The sequence below is a fragment of the Centruroides vittatus genome, unplaced genomic scaffold (assembly GCF_030686945.1).
Source record: "Centruroides vittatus isolate TY-2023 unplaced genomic scaffold, ASM3068694v2 scaffold_1015, whole genome shotgun sequence".
NCBI lineage: Eukaryota > Metazoa > Arthropoda > Arachnida > Scorpiones > Buthidae > Centruroides > Centruroides vittatus.
In genome coordinates this window covers 3137789-3164569 of record NW_027122666.1, presented here as the reverse complement: position 1 = coordinate 3164569, position 26781 = coordinate 3137789, and the positions used below count along the sequence as shown (strand labels likewise).

The 26781-nt window shown below is 29.0% G+C and overlaps 1 protein-coding gene across 4 annotated transcripts in view; it reads right to left on the bottom strand.

The window, feature by feature from the left end:
• The window catches only part of LOC136986365 (espin-like), a 74068-nt gene extending 47759 nt beyond the window's left edge, over positions 1 to 26309 (bottom strand). The window contains exons 1-2 of one of the 4 annotated variants that reach the window (XM_067283886.1): positions 26154 to 26309; positions 4976 to 5463 (exon numbers count right to left, since the gene is read on the bottom strand). In XM_067283886.1, the coding sequence (XP_067139987.1) occupies positions 4976 to 5346 (371 nt within the window). In that variant the 5' untranslated portion in view covers positions 5347 to 5463; positions 26154 to 26309. Of the gene's footprint in view, positions 1 to 4975; positions 5464 to 9940; positions 10183 to 22537; positions 22625 to 26153 lie in introns of those variants that run through there. The other 3 variants (XM_067283885.1, XM_067283887.1, XM_067283888.1) reach the window with 3 other exon arrangements.
• Positions 26310 to 26781: the final 472 nt, after the last annotated feature.

Here is a 26781-nt window from a genome sequence, read left to right as displayed (position 1 = left end):
TCTGTTAGAAGATGAAGATGGTTTATAGATTTGTTGCTCTACTACCAATAAAATTTCGGCGCAAAATGTTACTTATTTGCCTGACCTCTTTAACTGCTCTCCGTAAAATTATTGAAGAAGCAACCTTAACCACAAAAATCGTGTCAAGGCGAGACTATTTCCATATATCTGACATTTTCATTAGTTTATTTTGTGTACAAATTGAAAAAAAAATGCATTTTACATGTTCCTTCTTCAGAAATTTAGGCAAAGAATTCAAATATAATGGTACTCATCAGCATCAAATTAAGGAAGTGTAATGTGAATAAGAGTGAATATAAACTTAATATAGGAATTAAGCTTCATTTTAGAGTAAAAATTTGAGACTTAATTATTCGATGTTTGAAAGATGAATAAATTTTGTAATATAAGATACATATATACCTCTACAGGGCATGTTAATTGTTTTATGAGGTAGTAATCTCATGCATTATAGCATTAATAAGCGAGTTTAAGATAAGGACACGCTTACAAATACTTTAAAATTCACTCGATAGTTAATTCACCTGTAGATTAGGGGTAACCTCTCTAGAAATCAAAACAAAATATATAGTTAGTTATCTTACAATGTTTAAAATTCCATCGCTGCTTCAGCAACATCCTCAATTTAAGTTTCAGTCCGATGATGTCAACCTAGTTACCCAACCACCCTTCGAGCATTGTTAACCTTTCAAATTTCCCTCTAAAATCATATAAAATTATAGGAAGAAAAATGCTATCGAATAATTTTCACTGGGTTGATTAACTGAAAAGGGGGAAAAAAGAAGAATAAAGTAGCAGCCCCGTTAATTAAGATCGAGATCGATTAATTAATTATACCAAGTGGAAAAATATGCATTACAGGTTTAAGAAAAAAAAGGCATTTTTTCCCTGTACTATTTTTAAAAATAATATTCTCATGCTAATTAGAAATGTTATTTTCCCGTTGAGAAGTCATTCAGGAAAATTAATATACCTTTTACTGGTTTTTTAATTCGTTTTCACTTCCTTCAACACCCTTCGATATCGTCGATTTTTCATAAATTACAATAGTAAATTTAGCGCATTGCACTCGAATTTACAAGTGTCAAACTAATTATTCGTTTGCATAAATAATTTCTTCAGATGTTTATCTATAAAAATATATGCTTTTATTTGTGTAATTTATTCATAAATATTAGCTTAAGAACGTTCGTCGCACCTAATTGAGTTATGGACTAAAAATAATCGGAGTCTCGAATATTTTCACCATATAAAATTCGAGAATATAAATTATAGAACCTAGTATTAAATCAGAAAAATTACAGTTAAATAAGTAATCATTAACAATTAAGGATATGGATAAAAAGGTACAGTATATGGTATACAGCCAACAAACCATCAATCATTGTAAAGACTAGCCATTCGAATAATACAGAAATTTAACCATGTTTTTTTTAATGTTTCCATGAAAACACGCTTTAAACTTTGCTTACGATTCACAACTCTACCAGCAACATGCAAAACACGGTTAACAGATTTTAGGATCACCCTGTATATTTAGTCTCAAATTAATCACACGCATTACAATTAAAACTGACTTGATTATGATTGATTAATCAGAATGATGATAAGTAATATGCATTAAAAAAATAAAAACTAATAATACTGAAAATTTTATCAATAATACAGCTAAAAATTATCTGAAATTTTAATTATAAATGACTTTTGATATCATCATTTATAAATGTTGCAGCTCTTCGCGTTTAAGAGAAGCGGGAGAGAAAAAAATTAAACAAGAATAATAGTTGAAGCTAAAATTGTCAAAAATCAGGTGTGAACAAGCACTTAATCCGATAGCTTGAAGAGTTAAAAATACGCTTTTTAAAACACTTGTCATACGTATAATAGAGATTTTGACAGATCGTGATACAGCAAGAAGATTGCCTCGAGTCAATAAGGCATTTGTACTTCGACATAATGCCAGGGAGAAACACTGTCTTGAAAAATTCATTTGTATGTACTTGTCTAAATAAATAACTAAATATTGCCAGAGTTAAAATTCCATTTATTGTTTGTCATAAAATACTAAAGCATAACGAGCAAGATAAATAAAATTAACCTATATGATTCCGTTTATTGAGTTTAATACTCGACCGATTTTTCTCAGGAATTTAAATATGTTACATCTGATAAAATCTCATTAAAATAATTGATTAAATTTGAATAAATCGATTATTTTAACTGATATTTAATGAAAATTTTCTACGTTAAAGAAATAGGAAACTTTCCAAAAGCATATCGATTTTGAGTTTAAAATTCAAAATTAATTACTTTTATAAATTTAATTCATAAATCTGTATAAAAATTATAACAAAATTTTATTTTATTTGTGGTTATATTTACTAATGCCACTATTTAAATTTGGTTAAAAAATAATAATAATAAAAAATTTTTTAAAGTGATTTAAATAATTAGAAAAGAATTTAATTATTTTAATGGTATTATTGATACTGCTAATATTTATCTAAGTTATTAATTTAATAAATGCAGATATATAAATGATTATACATCTTCAAATTTGAATCTTTCTATAAGTGTTGGTAAATTAACAGTTATTATATTTGAATTATTGTTTTTATTCAATATATTTCAATTAATATTTAATATACACCATAGAATCTCTCTTCTTTTAATAATAATTTAAACATTTTTAAAATGCAAATAAATTTTTTTTTTAAATTCGTTTGAAAGTGTGGATAAACACTTATAATTTATAAGTTTAAAAAAGAAAGAAAAAACCCTTTCAAAAATTGCAATTCATCACTATTGGCCATCTGGAATTCATAATCAAAACTACATCGATATTAACTGACGTGATAATTTTAAAAAAAATATAATATACAAATTTGAATTTAACATTAAAAAATATTTAAGTAAATGAAATAATTAAAAATTAAAGTAAATTACAGAAAAAAAAGATTGTAAAAACAAAATTTATAAGGTATGAAGACTTGTGTTATAAAAATTTTGTTGACAGTGAGAATTACCGAGTAAATTTATATTTAAAAAACTTTTAAATGTTTATTTATTTATTTCCCCAACTTATTAGGAAATAAGTAGGGAAATAAAAAATACCGTTCAAGTTGAATAGGAACAGAACTAACTAAAGAGCACGGCCTTGATGAGGGAGGAACTGGAGAAAATTTAACAGCATTTATTAGTTCCTATTCCTATGAATTAATGTTATTTTTACTAACAAAAAATCTTTAAACTGCTTTTTATTAATGAAGAAAGTGCATTCATTCAGTGCATTTCATTTGTTCAAAAGAAAAAAGAATAATAGCAAAAGGAACCGCTCTACCCCGGGCTTCAGACAATCTTTCGACAGCTCTGCTAAAGGGTTGGCAGGGATAAATTTCTCTGGATCAGAAAAGTATTATACCCTAGACGAGCCACTAAATAAAATTATAGCACCAGAGAAATCCTTTAAGGAAAGTAAGAGTGGAAAAGGAATCTTATCAATGTCTCTCCTCCCCTAAAGGATTTCCTGACCCTGTTTCATGTAAAAAAATTAACTGAACTAAAACTCTTCCTAAAATCATAAACCTTTATTTATTTATAAATAAATAATAAAATAAGCATATATTAAAGCAAAAAAAAAAAAAAAAAAATACTTTCATGTAATGCATTGACTTAAAATACTTGTTACAAGTTTAATTCGGGAATCTCAAATTTACGTCTATTTAATTAGTTATTTTTAAAAAATATTTCAAAATTTAAATCTGAAGCAATAATTTGTATTGGAAACATTATCACTATTGTTCTAAAGTTCGAAACTTTCGAAAAATGGAGCCATTAAACAGTTCCGAAAATAAACCAGTGAACTGCTTAACTTTCTCGGCAACATTTAAAATTTTGGTGGCGCCATCTGTTATCAGATTTTATTTTAAAAATTTTTAATATTTTTTACTATTATAAAATGACAAAAATCTTAATTTTGAGGGTAGGGATGGGTTTTATAAAAAATTGTAAATGCTAATAATGAGTAAAAATGTCATTAAGTCCGACCCTACTGAAGACACACGACCCCCCTCTATCTCCCCTCAACCTTTAACCACCAAACTTTAATAGCGTCAATCCCTAATACACAAACCTCTCTGCAAAATTTCACTTTTGACGAAACAATTATTAAATTGTTATTTGAATAACTGTTATAAAGATTGGAATTTCTACTTTATTATCCTAATAAAGATGGATTAGGACATTTATTATATTATATAAATTACAAAACATTTTATTAATTTAACTTCACCTATTAACTCTACATAAAAATCAGTATAAAATGATGGATCATCATTTTGTTCTCTAAAGAAAATACTGAACAATCGAACCAAATTTCTGTAATTTGTCCAATAATACACTGATCAAACAGAGAATATTCTTATTTAACCTTCCTCTGTACACAGTAATTTGAATAATGTTTAACGATGTAATTGTAATGAGTTTTACAATAGCGGATATCGAAAGCCGGAATTCGATTTTTACATTTCGTGATACTAAATTGAATAATTTGTGATTCAATCACGCAAATTACATCATTTTAATTCACTATAACAAAGCATGACAATGTGATTTATAAACTTAAAATAATATTTACATTATTATATTATTACACAACATTACTAACTTATCTAAATCAAAATCACATTTGAAAGGCAAGAGACATTAAAAAAATTTAAAAAATTTTTTATAAATACTTTTAAATAGATAAAAATAATAATTAATTTATTTTGATTTTAGCAACAAGTAGAAAAATCCCTCGAATAGACATTTTGTACATACATTAGCCAATATAGATGGCGCTACATGTTTCTAGCGCCATGTAGATGATAGATGTCGCTATAAACACTCAGCGCCATCTATTAATAACAAGAAAAACTAAACTAAATTCGAAAATATATGGTTTGAAAGTTACCTGGCAGCAACATGTAGAACTGTGGCGCCGTCCTTATCTCTGTCCCATAGTGTACAGTCCGTGTGCTTTAATAACCACAACAACGCGGACATTTTACCCATAGCCGCTGCATCGTGGGCAGGTGTGGCACCCACGTAGGACCTAGATGTGGCTTTCATCCCACAAGAGTTTATTAAATAATCTAATACTTTAACGTTCCCGCCTCTGGCTGCATAATGTACACAAGTGGCACCAAATTCGTCGTGTATCGACGAAGATAAATCTTGATTTTTTTTAAGTAGCTGCAATCCCTGTAAGTCCCCTTCTCTGGCAGCTACTAAGGCACGGTGTAAAATTGGCACTTCAGGCATTTTTGGGTGTAGAGTTGGCATCTTTTATTTTATTTGTATAGTTTCTTTTTTAGCGATTAATGAGAAAACTGGAAAAGTTCACCTTCACAGCGACAGATGGCGGTATAATAAACATTCTTATTACTTTAAATAAAATATCTGAAAAATAAAATTAAAATATTCTTATAATTTGTTTTTATTAGAGACAGAATAAGTTAAATATTTAAAATAATTAAACATTAATATAAGAGGAAAAAATTGAGAATTTACTTTCTTGTTTTATCAAAAGATGGCGCTATAAAGTGAAAAGTAAACAACTAATTTTTAAAAATATTACATCATTATGTCGTCCGTTGACTGCTTTCGAGTAATATACGATCTTAGAAGCTGTCATTAAAAGTTTATTTTCATTCATCAATAGAAAAAATTCAGTAAAGCGTACATCCTGTATAGCCCGAGGTCGTGTGAGCCACAAATATGGCCGGTATAAATGTCAATTTTTTTGTAATTTTTTGGATGAGTTATCACCAACGGATATCTATCCGCAAAGAAGTAAAAACCAGGAAATTCCTGTTTTCCACTGGCACAAATAGCCAATTTCCACACACGACCCGGTTATTTATGACGACGCATAACGTCAACCAGGTGTCAGAGTGAACAAAAGTGAAAATTCGACCCCGTAACAAAGAGTTGTCACGTTGGCATCAATGGAAATTACAAAATTTACACTATCTCTAATCGCGCTTTCATAGTTAAAAGCGCTAAGATAATTGTCGAGTACGTCAACGGGTTGACTGATTATAAATAATATACTTAGCAAGGAGAAAAACAGTTTTTTCCACTTTTTTGAAATATTTTCTGCAACATTCGCACCTGTTAGTGCCTGACTATAAACTAAATTGACCTATTTATGCGAAAATAAGTACTGTATCATGAATATTAAAAGTCATAGGCGAAATTCATTAAAAATTCTAATAATTATTTTTAAAATTTTCTGTTTTCATTTAATATAAAAATTTCGATTTTATATTATTTTTACAAAAAGTACATTAGAATTAATGGAGATTATTCTGACATATGCAACACACAGATCAGGTGCAATAATATTCCAAAGCTACAGACTCTTGGAAAAAGTTATCTCTGGCTTTGACATACTCACAAGGTATAATTTAATTTATCTATTTTTTTAAATATTATTATTTTCTCAAAATCTTCTGAAGAAAATTCTTAATAAAAATAGTAAAGTTTAGAATAAAGCTTCAGCTATTAACATTTTTAATATAACAAAGGAAATTAGTTTTAAATTCATCCTTCTTCCTTATAACCTATAATTATAAATATTTTGCTTAAATTATACCTTAAATAGTCAATAAAATAAATTATTATTCGATATTTTAAGCATATAATTTTATATTTTTCTTTAAATTTACTATATATATATATAAATAATTTCTGCTTATTCTTACAAGTCTTTACAGTGCTTAACTGATTTTGAGCCAGTATAGAATTTTAAAGTTATTAAACTTTCAATCCCATAAAAGATTACAATGAAATACATATTAATGAAATAAAAGTTTAAACATTCCTAAACTTGTTTTTAGTCTTATATAATTTAAAACTATTAAAAGTTATAACAAGTTTATAAAGTTGTTTAATTAAATCAATAATTAAAGCAATTAATCTTTTGGTAAATCAATTAATTGTTTCCTCAGATCAGATAGAAAAAGAAGGTAAAATTAATTATAATTAATTAAAATTTGCATATTTCTTAAACTTTATACAATTGTACAAGGATGAGAGGAGTTACATTTTTTAAAGTAGAAATAAATCTCTAAAATTCCTTTTATAATTTACATGTTATTAATATATTGAAAAAGTATATCAAGTTTGTAATTAAAAACAGAAATTAATTTTTTAAAGTAAAAATTAATTTTGATTTATATAAAATTCAAAAAATAAAATAAAATAAAATTTATATTATAAAAGTATGAATAAATACATTATTAATAGACTTCACCTTTAAAATATTTAATACAGTTGTTGACTTGAAAGTTCTATTCAAGAATATTAATTAGCATGACTCATAAAATTCCAATTACATTCTAACGTATAAAATCAAACAATTATTCATCAGAATAAATTTAAATAAAGGAGTTTTTATTGTGTCTGAAAATTATTCAAAATTTATTCGATTTTTTATACAATAATTATACCTATTAAGAAATTTAATTACAATCGAATTAATACATAAAATATGTCTATTTTTGTAAGGAATTTGCACAAGTTTCTAATTTCTGTACGAAAATATATGCAAATTTCTTATTAAAAAGTAGTGCAACTGCTACCTCTTTCATCAGATATGCAATATAAACAATAATCAAATCTCTTACTATGTAAACAAATTTAATGGTTCTAACACCACTAAATCTGATTTAATAGCTGCTATCAAAGCTTTAACTTCTAGATTCAATATGGAGACAGAAAGACGATTGACGAATCTCAAATTCTAGGTTAGGTTAGAACTATTATTTTTTAAAAATATATAATATAATTTGAAAATCGATTTTAGCAATTATTATATTTATCGTATGGTTTCTTTGATTTGTTTGTAGTTGTTTATGAGAAGATGGTGTTTGAAATATATTTACTAAAGAGATGTCAAGGCAAACAAATGTCTAAAAAATTTCCAAAATGTTGCCTCAAGCAAAAAAATTTCATCCCGAGTTTATACTTATTGCAAAATTTGATATGTAAATCTTATTGTAGTCATTAAAATTGCAAAAACTTGTGAAATATTTCCTATTTATTAAGTAAGATATTAATTTTTCAATGGAATCTTTATCATAGTTTTTCAAAGGGTTAATTAGATTCATAGGAAATAATGTGAATTGTAAGAATTTCTACAATCTGTGCAATCAGAACAAATGGGAAATTTCAAAAATCCTGTCATTGCTTGAATGAGTAGATACATATCTGAACTTTAAGGAAGTCATAATTGGGACAATTGGATTTAGGAATGATCATATGTGTTTATCTTTGTAATCAGTTTTGAGCTATGAATTATGCATTTATTTACTTCATAAGTAATTAATAGAGAAGTAAAATTGCTCTTCGATTCGATCAAACTTAATTATTATTGTTTTATTTTATTTATTATTACAGCTTTCCTGAGAAGTTGGTTTTTTCAATCGTCTTCTCGTCGCCGTATTTCATTGGAAAGTTAAAACTTTATCAGATATGAAAAGAATGATCAGAATCGTTAATAGATAAGGCATTTATAAGGATGATTCTCTCTTATTAATTTTAATGAGACGATAAAATATACCTTGTGATCTAAATATTGATATATTGTGTTTTGCAAAGTTTAAAATCCTTTTTTTTGTGTGTGTGTGTGAACCAGAGTTGAAGATGCACTAATTCTCAAACATAAATAAATTATTTTAATAAATAAAAAGTTTTAAACGTAATAAACAAATCTATAAACATAAAATGTTATTTATTTACCGATATACTCGTATAACGCACAAAAATTTTGTTTTTTTATACGACAAAGATCATCTGTATTGTATAGACGCATTACTATACTTCAATTTAATAACTTACCGACATAAATGACAGCGATAAATTAAATTATAAGAATATAACAAAATCGGGCGTGTTATTCTAGATGCGGTTCAGTCATTTGAAAAAGTGAAAAAAAAATTGTAGGCCTGAATGTAAAGCGTGTCAGGCATAAATAAACCGGTCGCGTGGGAGCGACGCGGTGGCGCGACAATTGATATATTTGTATATCTTTTCAATATTATCTTTTATGAAGCCTCAGTAATTTTGTCCTTTCATAAGTTACGAAATCTCTCTCAAAGCCGTCAGCCGAAGATAAAGGTCACGAACGGTGCGCTTGGTCGGCGGGTCAAAGCGTGGGGTCTCGAATCGCGTCGCTCGGCGCATCACACCGGAGGCGACAAGCGACGCCCCACTTAAAATTATGAAAAATTACTCTTATATTAAAACCCATCTTAATAGATGTTATTAAGATTTATTATAAACATATTAAATATATTCTAGACTTGATTATATATGTTACGAGAGCATTAAGTCTACAATGTTACCTGGATAAATATTTTGAAACCGGTATGAATCATTTTTAATCATAAAATATAGCAGTTAAAAAAAAACAATTTTTATATTAATTTTCAGTAAAAGAAATAAATATTATTTTAAAATTTTTATTAATTAGTATTTATATTAAGTTATTAAAGTTTTAATTTTAAAATAGTGCTGCTATAGGAATAATATCTTCATTTAATCAATCAAAATTAGCTTAGCACTATTAATTATGATACTACTTTATGGTTTCTCGGTTTCTAAAGATAAATCATTAAGAATTAAACGATCGTGAGTGTACTACCAAGGTAACAATTAATTAACTCATTGTCACATTCTAATTGCCATCATCTCTGATGACCCAATTGTGCATAAAACAATTGAAACCATTAATTTTTTTACACATATTTACCCCAAATTATATTTTAAAAAAGGAAGAAAAAAACAACAAATCAATCGACTGAATGCCGCTAAAGTAACAAACGACATCATTGCAAAATAATTTTTCATTTTTTCACGAAAGCATACTCACGTGTAAATTTGGAAAGTTGTATTAAACACGTAATGCTGATTTAGTATAACAATAGGTCGCATGCAGAATGTACAAGTAATCCACAGGATGTACGCCAGGTGTTGAAGTACCCGTGTGAATGACTGTGCTACGTCTCTACGTCAAACAACCATCTGGAGTCTGCTCTTAGATGCACCATTGAACGTCACCGGTCTGTGACGTTGTGGCATCAGGTGCCCATGGGCAAATAATATTTACGGAAATATTTTGTATAAATTGCGATACATACGTCATGCCTTTCATTCTTTATCTTTACAAACAATAAGGCGAATTAGATGCCATTTTGTTCTTAACTTTGTTTCATTTTTAACTCTTTATTATAGATAATGATGCATTATCTAAATATCGTGAATAAATATTGATCGGTTTATGTTGATGTTAACGTCCTCAAAATGCAAACAGTTGTCATCTCCGTATGCTGATGTCTTGATTCTGATAACTGGGAGCAAGAAAAAAAAATTGTTTCTATAGTAGAAAGAACTTAATGTTGCAACAGTAGACCTACTACCCTACAGAATAAAAAAACAATTGAATGATTTTTATTTTGTTTGACTTTTATTCATCGAATGAGCTTATAAAACGTTCCAGTTATTGCTCAAACTTGTTTCTGTAAAAAAGTATGTATTAAAAATGTAGTAAAAATTGCATAAAAAGTGAGAATATGCCAAGTTTATAACTCATCGAGAATGCTACCACAGTATATGCGTGTTGCAAAATCCTCATAAATAATTTATATCCACAAAAATTAGGACAATGCCGGTGGGGACTTCCTGGCTAAGTTTACCTCAAATTCCCTGGTGTAGCGTGTGTCCCCTCTCAGACATATGGTCACCTAGATGACAGTAGATAACAATAGCCTGCATGGTCAAGGACAAACCAATCTAATAACCCCTCTGGAAAGAGGATCTTTCGAGAAATCGAGAATATACTAGAGAACCCCTCCCTTATAGCAAGATTTTACTACACAGTATACGTAATTTAATACCTATTCACTATTCATTTCACAGTTGAATGGTTTCCTGTTCATAACGGATACTGTACGAGATTACTGTTTACGTGAAGAAGAATTTTGACCTTAAAGCATGAGAAGATCTGTATGCCGATATGTTTTAAAAGTAACTCGAAAATCCGTTGTATTTAAAGTAATAATTGCAGAAAATTATCCGTCGTTTTGTCTGCCTGTCAAGGTATCACGGCAACAGGTACTTTCTCTGAAAGCTGTGATTTTTTACAACTAACACAAATCATCTGGGAATAGAGAAGTGCTGTAATTGCATCGTGAGAATGGAAAAAGACAGGATGCACGCGTCAGACGATAGACGATGCTCCTGCGTGCACTGTCTTGTTTCACATCCGGTGTTGCAGACTATTGTCCTATAGGCTACACCTGGAGAAGGGAGAAAAAAATGCCTGCTCTAAACACCTAGTAACAGTGACTTAGTAATCCAATTGGCTGCATTTTTTCGATGTTAACTAAATACCTATAAGGTGCGCTGCACTTTATTCATATTTTACGGATGAGTAGAACCGCAAGGGTGCAAAAAAGGTGCATAATAATTAATGAACCTGAAAAAATTTCAGAAATATCTTTGCTCCCTTAAGTAAAGCTTTCCTTAAAAAATAGAAAATAAAAATTTTGCTGCAGCCGTTAGAAAACAATTTAAAATGTTTAAGAGTTGTACACTTGAGAAACAGCGAAAGAAATACATAAGATAGGTGAATGTCAAGATCACGACACGAAGATCAACTTGACCTACTGAAGAGGCCATGTGTTTATTCACGGCTGGTGAAACATTCGTTTCTTTTCCACCTTCACGCTTAATAGTCATAAGCGTGATACGAGACACGTACCAGAGAAATTAAATACACAGGAAACAAGATGGGCCAACAGGCCACTAGGAATGGAGAACGTCTGTCCAACCATCCTTGAAGAATGCACCACTTGGTTTCTTTGCACTCTTCAAATATCTGCCAAGTTCGTTGTAAAAAGGTTAACAAGATTTCTTGGTAGTTTGTTCCAACATACAACGAAAAGAAATGCTCTGTTTAAGAAAAAAAAAATAGAGTTAAGGTGGCAAACGGAGACTGTTGTAATTGTCTCTTAAAAACACTTAGTCTTGCGGACTTGGTAGTTAAATAACTAAAATAAATTTTAAAATTTTTAATTGGAAATTCTCAGTATCAAATGACTAGTAGAATTAATTATCCACTGTACTTGAACTATAAATCTTGTACTACATTACATTGTATAGCATTGACAGGGACATTCCCACATTTTCTATTCTTACTAATTTTGGAAAATATCCAAAACATTGTTCAGCTTCTCTCGATGCTGATAATTTCAATATACAGTAGTACATACCCTGATTATCCGATGTAATACTATCTCGGATAACCGAAATCTCGAATAAAACAGTCATAACCATTTCGAATTAAAATTTACGAACAAGAAAGATTTTTATACATACATATCTTCTTACATCTTAGTGCAGTGTTTTTAACCTTTTTCTAATAGTGACATCCCCAATTTAGTATTTTTTTTTCCTTGTAGCACCTCTACTTTATCAATGTAGAATTATTGCGCTTTTCATACTTTTATTATGGTGCTGCTCCGCACTACTTCGTGGCACCCCTGACGTATCGTTGCAGCATCCTAGTGTTCAGCGAAACTGCGGTTTATTTGTACATTATGATACATATATCGTAATAATATTGATACGTGTTGTCATTTTAAACTTTCTTTTATAAATTATAGTATAAGAAAAGTAGGATCGCCTTGGATAATGCAGAACCTCGGGATTCTACTGTACTTTTCATTACAAAGATTAAAAACCGTTTCTATATATTAAAAAAGCGCTTAAGCTCTGTTCTTTCGGTCTTAGAACTTCTAAAGCAAACTGAATTCCACAAAAACTTCTTTCCATTCAATTTCAGGCGGCATTTTACAACGATATTTATTACACAAAAGCACGGAATTCTGAAGCTCTTGTCTCATATTTAAAAGATTAATACTAAATAAAAAAAATTATATTTCTAAGTGGCACCTCTTATAAAGGCTTCACCTTTGACATTATTCACGAAAATGGGCGTTATATTTTATTATTAATACTTTAAAAATTAATATAAGCAATAAAGCTGAAGCAACGACAGACTGAAATGAAATTACATCGCTACTTGAGAGCGCGTGACCATTCTTGACCCGGAGCAAGTGTTCTTCACCCGTTAATCATTAAATACATCTATAGTCATGTCAAACTTAAGAAGTATCCTCCCCATCGACGAATACACAAAGATAGAGTCGTAACAAAAAACAGGATGAGATACAAAATGAAAAGCATATTTTTACATTGATAAGTCTCATGGGCGTCATCTTAATCAAGGATTGAATTCTTTAACAGTGCATACAATGGCTCTGACTAAGTTATCATTAAATTATGGAAGGGTGTCATGTATCCATTAGTTCCGAACTGATGCTCATCTTCTGTAACGTCACACTTCGGAGTTCTTTTGGAAAATGCATTCAACAAGAAAGATTTCCTACTCGGATTGGGTTAATGGATTTTTTTGTTCTGCCAATTTTAGTTTATAAACCTACATAAATTAAGTTAATACTGATTTACTATCGGGAAAATCGAAATGGAAGATTGGTTCACCCATTGCAACCAATTTTTTTGCTTACATTTTTAATACAAGAAGTCTTTTGTTGATAGCCTATAATTAAGTAAGCGAACAGGAGTGTTGGCAGATGTTTTTTGCTTCCTTTTTCGTTTGCGCACCAACAAAGCGTAACTGAAACTCGAAGTATGGCCAATTACTGCGTATTACTACTGTAGAAGTATTCGTTAGTCATGAGCAATTTTAGAGGTCGTTATACACCACTCACGTGACTTCTATATCATAAAACAAAGACATCTTTGACTCTTTTTTAATTGCTAAAATTATTCTTTCTTTCACCTTTAATTTTTATTTTCGTAAGACTTATGTTTTCCATAATTTCACTTAAATTTTATTTACTATTAATTTGAAAAAATCATCAATCCTTGACATGGTTTGTAGGTGAATTCTACAAAAAAGTGAATATAAGGGCGTGCACCCCTATTCACCCGTTCATACTTATAATAAAAAGGTTGAATTTTATTACAAATATCATTCAGTTAACATAATAGAAACATTAGTTTAAAAATAATAAAGTTTTCATTAATTTTTTTGTGTAAATGCATGATTAAGTTAAATAGTATATTTTTGTACACCGAGATTAAACTAAACTAGTGCAGCTTCTAAATTGATTAAACTTGTTATATGCAAGTCCCAGAGGGGGTGCCACCCCGAAACCCATGAGCTTGAGGAGGCCCATCAGAGGGAAGAAATTAAAAAATTGTCAGTTTTCTGATTTTTTCCAATTAATGAAATATGGCTAACATTTATACTAGATTATGCTTTCTACTTCAATATCATTATGTTATTTGTATAAGGGGGGCCTAAAATGGTCTTTGTACCGATAGTTCTCCATTCTCTCGGGGGGCCTGGTTATATGTTATGTTATAAATTTATAATTAAAATTTTAATTAGTATTGGATGAAAATTTTGTATAACAGACATTTGAATTTGTCAGCTCTCTCTTAAACGATTAGATTTCTAACAAACAAGTAACTTTTGGTACAGGGCATAAACTTGATTATAAACAAGAACTTTGAATTAAACTTTAGTGTTGTAGATAATTTAAAGTTTTGTTCACGGTCACAGTAAACTGTATCATATTTCAATACACCAACTCGTAGACTATTGTTGATTTCGTCACTAAAATCAACTATTGTTTATATTCAACTAGTTATCTGAACGTTTTGTGATTTCATTTTTGTCTTTATGTTTCTAGGTTGGGCCTATTATCAAGGTGATCTATGTCACGTTCGGTGCCTTGCTCAAAAAAGCCTTTTTTCTTACCCATATCGGTCTAGTAATATGATATACGTCTTAATGGTGTATTAAATGGTGGAAACTTTAAAATTTTCTAGTAAGAGGAGCTTCGAATTGACAGTTCTTACAATAACTTATAGTGCCAAAGAACTGTATTTTTTTCCTAATTTTTAATCGATTTAATTATATTTCAGGAAGTCATTAAGAATAAGACCCTGAACACGTAATGGCTATCCGTTAATTTTAGTATTACAGTACGGGTCCTTGTTCAATTGGGTCATATCTTGAGTTCTTATGATATAGTCTATATTTAATAACAGTTCGTGTAACACGTTCACTGAATTTTCGCCCTTGAAGTCAAGACGTACTTAGATACTTATATTAAGTGACTTCCAGACACCGAAAAAATGACGTAAGGGTTTCAAGATACGCAACACCTCAAATAGTACTAAGTTAACGCAGACACGACCTTGTACTTCTCACTTGTCAGTAGCATTTCTTAAAGTTATTTTCTTATTCTTTCCGAGATATAAGCGTTAAAGTAGCAAAATTATATGCGAAACTTGCAAATAAATTACTCAATTTGAATAAATAGCAACTGTTAAAAACACACAAAGACTGTAAATTCTGTCGAGTAGTTTACATTTGAATTCATTTAGATCAAAGTTGTGATCGTGTAGAGATGAATCACATCCATACCAAACTATTTAATGTCTGTATGGCGCCCATACGATGTCCTTAGAAGCCACAACTGTCCTCTTTTGTTCGTTCGTAGAATGACAAAAGATAGACCCCGAAGGTATGTAAACTCGTTCTAGTGAATTGACACAAACGTATACCGAAGGAAAAAAAAAGAAAAATATATATATTCGATACAAAAACTATCATAGTTTATCTTAAAATCGCTTGTTAGACTGGTTTTTAAAATCATTTGTCCTCTTTGATTTCCAAGAAACTAGAAAATTGTTATGTTCTTTTAATGGTCCCGGTTAGTGAGAATTTATAGTAATTTTACGAATTTAAAACTTTACAAAAAGAAATAAAAATTGACTGAAATGGGTAAATAATTGAAGATATTTTCTTCAGTTTTATTTATGTCCTTAATGGTCTCGTACTGGACATTTTTATTATTATTAAATAGCTTTATTAATAGAGAATTTACATGACTCATTTTGTTAGAAAAATAAATAAACAAACATTAAAAAATTTAAATTTTAGCCAATTAATACGTAAACTCAATATATATAAATATAGAGGGAAATGAATCGAAAAAAAGTAGGAATAAATTAAGAGAAAAATCATAAAATGGAAGGACATTCTATACTTATGCTTTTATTAGATATTGTAGGAAAATATAGAAAAATTAAGAATGAAAGCATAGAAATATTGATAAAATAAATAATAAACAACGAAAAAGTGAGGAAAAATAGAAACATAACAGATATAGTAAAATAAAGAAGAAGAGTGAGAAGATTAAAGAGATAAAAATAAAATAGATGCATGGCAATGGCGCATTATAGCTTCATAAAAGATTGGTTTGGGGGCCCTCTATTAGTGGGGGTTGTAGGCAATTGCCCTTTTTTGTCTATAGGATAACGTGCCATTGATGCGAGGTTAAAAAAAGGAAGTCTATATAGAAAAAAGGAACAAGAGAAAATATACGTTTTAATTAAAAAGGTTAAGAGGATAAAAAGAGGGATAATAAGAATAATAAGAGAGTAAGAAAGTTGAAATTACACGGCGTAATGTAATAATTTATATTTTCTACACAAATACAAGATGAAAAAAATTTCTTTTTCATCATTACTCTTTTTATATTTTTCTAATCTCAAATCTTTATCTTAAAAAAATATAATAGATATAATTTTAAAACATAAAAAAATAGGGTGTCCCCAAAAAAATGTATAGACACTTTGGTGTTAATAACTTCTATGTTTATTTTTTAAAATTTAATTTAATAATTTCAATAATAATAATAATAAGAATGTGTTACATCTTTACCTTTTTTTAAAATAAAAACTAACAGAAGTATAAGTTGATAAAGGGTGAATACATACATAATATATAGGACGCCCCCAGAAAACGAAGCTAACAGAAGGATAACGTATATAATAAAAATATTTTCGAAAGACAAATTCCTTAGAAAATTAGAACTATAAATGATTAGAAATAAACTAATGTAGAGAATTCAGCACGTTATCAAGTCTTTCATTCATTTTTTTGGTGATTTTATACGTTAAGTGTATTCATTTATTAAGACTTAGAAACAAAGAATACGCCAATACAACGTTTAAGTGGCAGAATTAAAAAGTAAAATTCATTATATGCTAATTATTATTAAAAAGATTTTTGCAAGTTTTTTTTTTTGGAATAGTGTTGTTCGCTATAAGAAGACTAAAAAATAAATAATAATATTCTAGGATTAGAATAATGAGCATTTATTAGTTGTGAATTCTTAATTATTACTTACATTGAAGTTGAATTACTAAACGGTTTTTTAGCTTTTTAATTAGTTTTAATTAACTATATTTTTAGGACAAAAACAAAAACTAAAGCCGTAAATTACTTAATTTTTTTTTAAATTGTCGTTTGTGTGGAGAGGCGGTGTGAAGACCATCTTTATGTATAGTTCACAGGCATTTCAAATGGCACACAGAATGGTAATCAATTCGTAGTTTAAAGTGCCGCGTTATCTTTTTAAACAGGTGTATCTGTATGCAGAATAAAAAAAGTCAAAATATGTACAGTACGTTTGTATGTATGTATGTTAGATAAAGGGTTATAAACCGTTCAACATATCCGCACCAAATTTGGCATGAATAATCTTCAACAACCTGAAAAATACTATGGAGCTTTCACCCCCAACCACCCCTAACGCCCACCCACTCTTAAGTCCAAGCAATTTTTTGTTTTGCAGATTTATTATTGTAAATACTCGGATCAATAAATGCACATTTTAGTTACTAAAGATCATTGTTTTTACCACTCTCTCCCAAGCAAACTCTCTCAAAAACTCGAGCAACGCCTGGCACACGCAGCTATTTATAATAGAAATTTATTATTATTTTTTAATATATTTTGTACTGGATCTTGTAAAATTTTTCTTTATAATTAAAAATTTTAATTGTGTTTTTATTAGTTCTTATTAGTCCAAAAGTAAAAGAGTAAAGTAAATTAGAGCATTTGTTTTACAAGAATGTAAACAAAATGAAGGGGAAAGTTAATTATTTTTTCCAAAAATTGTATTTTATATTATTGTTCAATTGTATTATTTTTTGCAAGATCTCAATTTAATTGATATTTCTATTAATTTTCTTTATAGTTGTATCATTACAAGTAGTTTGACATTGTACATCAATTCCATCGCGTCACGATTTTGATTTAGACAAACCTCTTCACTATTGCATTAAACCATAACATGTAATTTTTATGTAAATCTATAAAATACATCATTTATGCTTAAATTATATACCGTTTCACACGGCTACAATAGAATTGTTTCCGAATTTTTTTCCCTAGAGCAATGCAGCTGAATCTTGGTTCAACGCGTGTTTTTACAAATTAAATTAGTTTTGTCCCATTTAAAATAATAAGTTACTATTATATTTGGAACATCACGTTTTCATTAAAATGGCATAAATATCTTTTAAGTGGCAAATTATCTCTGGCAAAAATTCGGACAATAGACGTCATAATCAAGGATGTCGATGATTTACCGAATAATGAAGCTATGAAGATTGTTCATTAATTTCTTTCCTTTTTTTTTACAAGGAAGCTGTTAGTGAATAGACAAGTTCTGATGATGAAGAAGGGACAGGTGATAAGTCAGGAAGATGCACCGTTCCCATCTGCCAGAATACACAATAACAAAAAACTGGTTCGGAACAGCGGGAATACCATAATTATAGAATAAGATATTTTAGTTCCTGTTGTTAGTGTGATTAATTTTGTAGATGCAGCATGTACTGTACGTAAAGCAGAAAAGTATCATTTTATCAAGCTAATTGACTCGACAAGGGTCCAGACAAATTAAAACTGGGATATTTAGTAAGCATGCAAGTAATATTAAATATACCCCTCCAGCTTAGTTGAGAAATGCACTAATGTAAAAGGATTATTATATTATTACTATTCTATAAGAATACACTTATATAACTCCAATAAAAACACAGTAAAATAAGCATTAACGCTGAATAATACATAACCGTAAAATATTACTTAACATTACGTAAAGATTAATTAAAATTTTTCTATTCTAAGCCAACAAGGGTGCAAATTAATGAAGGATTTTTGAACCTTTAGTAACTCTCTGTTCAGTTGATAACTTATTTAAAGAACTGTTACGAAACTGCAAACTGTTGATCAGAAAGATGAAAGTGAACCAGGTCAGGGTGAAGCAATGGCGATTGTGGCCCAAGGCGTAGGTAGGGCTGCCAAAATTTTAATGCCAATATATATTTTCGAATTTATAGTCTACTGCTACACATTATATATATATATATATATATATAATCAATATCAGAATAAAGGTCATATTTTTTTCGATATGACATGTTCGATAAACATTCGGTTGTCCTGTGAATTTAATTAGATAATTATAGTGGATTTCTTTTTAAATTTAAAAGGAAATGCACAAACACTAATGACCTATGGGTTCATAAAACTGATACGGAAAAAGTGCATTTGTTTAGCTTATTGTTATATACTTTTTTTTTGTTTTTTTTGTAGTAAATACATATTAATTGAATTGTAATTATACATAAGTTTGCAATATTGCAGGAAGTTAACTTTAAATTCTACTGCAGAAGGCCATTTATTATTTTAACGTCATTTCGAATAGAACATTCTATAAATTGGTTGAGAGAAATAATGTTTATGCAAATTTACATTCGAAAATTTGATCCCTGTTCAAACAATACAAGTTGTTATTATTTAATAACAATTTGCATATGCAAATATCATATAGTCTATAATCACAGAGCAATTTATTTAGCTATCTATCAATATATAATATGATAATGTATTGAAAATAATTTAATGTCACAGTTAGATTAACTTCTAATGGCGTGATGAATAATAAATTCTGACAGATTTAAATCTTACAGTAAAATTCCTAGATAAAAAATTCGAATTCTTGACCAGTAAGAAATTTTAGTACCTATAAAATCAATGGCGCGTTATGGCTTCATGGAACCCGGGCAAATTTGAATTAGGGAGCTTCACTTATAGTATTGACTTCAGACTTTCTTCGAAAAATTTCTTTTTGGGGGAAGACCCCCGTAGCCTCGTTAGTTTTTTAACACCACCTCTACAGAGTTAAATTCTGGCACTATGCCTGCTCCACAGCGGCAATCTAGGATCCCCCAATATGAGCCAAATTTAAATTCTTACTACAGTAAAGAGTTTATAAAAAATTGGTTTGGGGTCTGTTGATGGGAGCTCCAGGCAATTGCCCATAAGATAATAGGCCACTGTTTAACACTTAAATAGGGGTTCAGTTTCCCATAGAAAATCTTCCCTGGAGAAACCTCCCTAGGCGGATTGCCCATGTATTGCGTTGCCTTATTCCATCAATCCAAAAATAAAAAATCTTCAGAGAGATGATATTTTTAAATAAAAATAACGATAATGACACTACAATAGCCATTCGAAATTTCAACTCAATTCAACGTAGAAAAATGGAGTAAAAGTTGAAGCGGTGTATGTAATGATAGTAATCAAAGTACAACAATAAACTTCAAAAAAATTATTTAAGTTAAAATAAAAACTACAAAACGAATGATAACATTGTAAATTGCAGGCTACATTCGGAAATGACTTTGAAATAATCGTTTGCAAGTATCAAAATCTATTGTAAAGAGTATAATATAAACTTGCACATCTTTAATTGAAAAAATAAAATAATATGCTATGAACAGATGATAAGGATACGTGTGAAGTTCAAGATCTTCGGAAATGGAAACTACAAAGCAATGTGCATAGGATTTAATAGCAAAACGAAATGCTGTGTAATAAAATAACTTAAAATGGTCTACGGCTAATTATTCAGATACAAAACAACTAGAAGAAAGTCAAATTTATTTTCATATTTCAATCGCATGCTTACGAAACAAGCAAAAATAAGATATTTATTCATCAAACTACATTTCGGTTTATATAGGCTACATCGTAAATTTTAAAAAATTAAAGCAAACTAAAGATTAAAAGCGTCATTCAGATTAAAAATTCACATTAGAAACCTCCGTATTTCGCTGAATTCCTTAGAATTTCAGTTTTAATTCTGAGCATTTTTTTTCTTTCATCATTCGATGAATATCAAAAATATCACGAATGAAATGTGATTATTCAAGCAAATAAATATATTTATGTTCGCTGAAGCACAAAGTATTATGGCGAAAACATTTATTTAAATCGAATATTTTCGTATCTCACTTCACTTACTTTTACACCTAAGCAAACACGCAAAAAATAATAGTAAGTTCCGTACGTTAAATCAAACTCAATGAATCTTCTATACCATTAAAAAATTAAATAATTAAGCCCCGTTCGAATACAATAAATAATCTTTATAGCCCTACTTACATATATTCCTTATAGCAATAAAAAAAGACAACGAACCTTTACGTATCTTTCCTCATCCTGAACAATTCAAAGTCATAGGTCAAGGATGTAGTTAAGATCGAAGTTAGTATCAATCCCAAAATGTATATTATATTTTTACAGAAAAATTTATTGCTACATCTCGTCAATTATCGTTAGACAAACTCAACTGAGCGTGAGTATAAAAATCATTGTTATTGCCTCCATTTATAATTAGTTTAAGACCGGTCCCTTGCGTGTTACAAGTAGGTTGAAAATCAAGGACAAATAACGTTACTTTTCTATTTGGTACAGACGCATTTACTTATTTTATTCATTGTAAGAAAATTAAATGAATTAATTAGCAAAAATTTTATGAAAAGCGCCATTTTGTGACGATTTACAGCAATTCTACTCGTTTCCCCTACAAACAATTTTTAAATTAAAATTAAAATGTCTATTACTATAGATCCAACACTAAAAATGATAAAACAATTAACACGCAGATATTGACGACAAAATGATTAAGAGATCGTAAAAATTAGGAAATTTCACTTAAAAATCCTCGCCAAAATGAAATCTTTCTAAACTAAATAATTTTATAAATGTTTTAATGAATCTGTGTCAAATAGTTTCAATATCGCCGATACCACTACTACAACAACATGTAGAACAAAAGGTGTGGCTAAAGTCATCAAGTAATATTCAAGAACTATAAAGTGCTGATAAATCGTTTTCAAGTGAAAATATTTAATAAATAATTAGCCTAAATTTTGTTATAATTATAATAAAATTACTCGATAAAATAATAGAGTTCTATTTAAAAACTACCGTACCTTACTAATTTAAATTTAAAATGCTACTATAATATGAATAAAATTATGTGAAAGTATGTTATTTATCCTATACACATGCTAGATTCTATCGGTGTTATTATAACGACGACAACAAAAACCATGCTTATACAGCACAAATAAAAAAAAAAACAAACAGAAATAAAAAGTACAGGAAAAAAGAAATTTTCCGGTATAAGTGAAAAAATAAAGGGGTGAAATCATCACTCACTTTTAATACCTGTTCTACATCCTAAACTTAAAAGCCACGGACGACAGGTGCACACGTGTTTTGCTTTTACTTTAATAGCACTTGAAATCTAGATCTGCAGGCCATACCCCCTAGCGGTAGTTTACGGTATTATTCCATCGACCAATCGTTTCCTCGTCGAGTCGATCGATTGTTTCCGAAGAATGTCCCAAATGTGTGCCATTGTGATAATAATGTCTTCAGAAAATCCCGATGACCCCTTTTACTCACGACATTTTTGTCTTTGTGAACTTTATAAATGGTTGCAACTTGGTCATAATCGGTCAAAAATCATTTTTAAACTACTTTAATCATAAAGCGTTTATTTGTTTTCTCTGATAATAGTTGACAATGGCGATTGTTACTTCGGTAGCGCACGCGGTTTAATATATTTAAATTTTTATAATGAGGTAAAGAAGAAATTGCTCCGTCTACTTCCATAATATTTTCAAATATTTTAAATGTGGTTTAACGACTTTTTATTCCTGTTATAACACATGGATTCGTTCTATTGTAGCAACACGCTGTTATGTGTGTTGTTTTTTTAAATAAATTATTTCTCGTTAACTTGTTTGAAATTGTTTTCTCGTTTGACGAATGCAACCGAATTTTTCAGAAGTGGCAGGATGCCAACTGAATGGAAATTCCTGCAGGAAATTTCACCGGATATGTTTTATTAACCTCACTTTCAAAGAAAAGAAAAGTATTATTCTTGCACGGGCAATATCTTACGTCTTTTAGAAAGTAGAAAGTTTGCTTTGTACAGCTGTAAGGCTTGCTGCAACAACAAAGGCTTTTCATAATAAAATTAGGCTATATATAACTCACTCCAGGAAGTTTTCTCTTGAATAAAAGTATGTAAAGTGAATCTTTATTATTAAAATCCCCAAGAATTTCTCGTGTAAAATGTATTTAAGGTCATATATTTGTATTTAAGTCACAGTTTTAAAGTATTTAAAATCACTTTCTAGATGTTAATGATGGCTAAAGTAAATGCAAGAGTAAATGTAAACTGTATTTTTTTTTTTGATTAATGATAAAATGATTAAAAAATAATTTTATTGGCAATTTTCTTGTAAAAATAACATTTTTTTCCTTGTGATTTTTTACAGGAAACTGGTTTCATTCGAATTAATTTTATGTAGACCAAGCTCATTTAATTAAAAATTCAAAAAAATAAATGTATGAATACACGCTTAACTTATAAATAATAATAAGTTAAAACAATCATTTCACATCATTAAATATATTCTTAAACATGATTCAAAAGGATAATTTTTTCATCCTTGATTTGTAAAAAATACAGAATATTTACATTGTGATCTGCATGACTATTTATTGAGGTTGAGTCGAAGGCATTTGTTTTGTTTTGTATTTTATTAAAATTCTTGTCTGATTTTTTTCTTTTTAAATTGATATCATTTACATTATAAACGCAAATTTATTCGTTTAATTGAAACAATAACATGCCAGAAATGTAAATATATTATGAGGGATGCTTTAAAAGCGGTATCTTTGAAGACTTGAAAAGGTCGTATTATTTTCTTATTTATGAAGATATTTATAAATATAAAATCTGGCACATACGAAAACTCTTTGTTACATCGAATTACAAAGGAACATGCCTAGTATGCAATAAATAGATGAGATATTTGAAACTATAAAACATCCAAGGAATAAAGATATTTATGAATTAAATTATAAATGAATGCATCTGTTATAAATTATTTACAATTTTAGTTCTGAGAATTCATGCTTATTTGTTGTACAAAAAGCATAAAATTCTTGAATCTGCATAAAAAAATGATCGCTTCCATATTATATTTTCCGCATAAACAGTAGAGAAATAGAATGCTTTATGCTTCCATTTCTAATAAATGTAAGCATTTAATTCATATTTTACAGTTTAATTAAGTATAAATGCTTCTAAAAATAGCCATCGTACCTTATGATTTTGTATAGAACTCATTGTTTATGAGATGTATCGGTAAAATTAATCAGTAAATAGTATTATGAATTGTCGAACTTAAAAGCTGAATGAATGAAAGCCGTGTCATACGTAACAATGCTCTGTGGACGTAAATTAGGTCGCGTTTGACAGATATAAGAGGGGTGAAGTAAAATTGTCGTAAACGGAAAACAAATTGACTATTTTGGTGTGGATATTAAATTACTTCACTGGACGTAAGTGTTGTAAGTATTGTTTTTCTAGAAGAGCTACTGGTTTAACGTCAGTGAACGTTAAATACATGTTTTAACACTTAAAAAAATACTCTTTAATAGAAATAAATGAATAGATATCTTTTATAAGGGGCAACTAGATTAAAATAAGCGTCATCCTAATTGTTTAATCAACGTTAATCGCGATGATCGGGATGATAGTATTAAATGGGTTATTCTTCATTACGTTTAACGCTACAGCAAATATCTGGTTAAGATTTGGACCAAAAACGTGTTCAATAATAGAACATGCTTGAAAGAAACATTGCCCATTAAGATGAATGAGATTATGTAAAAAGTTTAAAGATGCTTTTAGTTTTTAACATAAGCGAATGATCTAAATTTAGATACTGATATAATGGGTTATACAAACTGTTAATTTTTCTTTTTTAATTGGGAAACCAATTTAAAATTATCTTCACCTTAAACATGATATAAAAAATTATGCAGTTGATTATTATATAATACTAGAAGCCTCTTGTTTAGCTTTGGCGACTCAATTCAATGTTTCATGCCGCTTCTCAACAGTCCCTACCTTTATGTTGCAATTCATAATTATATATGATAATTGTAAATATATTTGTTTAAATTTAACAAAGAATAATCGACGGTACGGTAAAAGCAGAGTAAATTAATAATAATGATAACAAACGTCTTTAAAATATGCAAACAGCGCTTAAATTAACCGACAAGGTTTGAAATTGGATGATGTTCTACGAATTGAGGGTCGAATTTTTAATATGTCGTAGCGCCTAAAATTTGCCTTTTCGATATTTAAGATTTCTCTACTAAAAAGTACTCTATGTTCCGTTTGGACTGTACCAATTTGTTTTTCTTTTAAAAATCGGCTTCTTAGTTGCGCGTTATTCTACGGACAAAATATGGCAATTGCCTTTATAAAAGCTTGGTTTCGGACCCCCTGTGTGGGCCCGAAACCAATCTTTTATAAGAAAATATTTCCCGATGAAAAATGTCTGAAATCAACACTGTACGTGGAGCCCCCTAATTCAAATTCGCTTGGACCCATGAAGCATCGCGCCACTATTGCTTCTATCCAAACGTGTCCTGTCAGTGATATATATCAACCAATATAATTTAATACATAAAAAAAATATAAATTATGTAGAAAAGCAAAGCAGTTATATATTAAACGATAACATATATTATAAAAAACAACCTAGGCACGTATATTGTTTTTATACTATGTTATTATGCATTTTTCTTTTCTCACTTTATATAGGTACACACAAAGTGTAATATATAATATATAAATAAATATAATTTTTAGCTGTAAATTATTTATATTCTTTTTATTTTTTAATATTTAAACTTCTAATTATTCTAAATAAATAAATATTTAAAAAATAAACAAACTTACCCCCAGGAGGACTGAAGGAAATTATAATAATAATCCACTTCTCTACCGAATTCACTTAATGATATTTTGACATCAGCACACCCAGTTTTCGATGTTCTCGTAAAGGGCGTTGGTCAGACAAAACTAGAATGTAATTAGAACAGGCAGCAGTTTGATGGGTTTTGACTCCCGATATTTTCATATTGAAACTGGAACAGGAAGTCTGTTTGGAAAATATAAAAGTCTACCCTCATTAATTAATATACCGTTTCTCCATTTTTGAACTTTTAATATATTCCAATTCTTTGTTATTCTTTTCAACTAGAAAAAGTAAATTGATATCTAGCGTGAAAGATGATAGATATATATTTTTTAATGATGATTAATTTACCAATTTTATATTTTAATATAGAAATTACAGGAAAGATTTATTATAATTTAAGAATTTTTATGACTTTTTATGACCTTGTATTTAATTATACAAATCTGAATTAGTTTTAATAATTGAATTAATAAAAAGATTTAAATGAATTTTTAATCTTTATCTATCTCTTTGTCCGTTTTAACATTATAAAATGGCATTTAAAAAACATCTTGTTAGGTTAAAAGGACACGACAAACTACTTTTTCGCTCGTTCCGATTTTTATG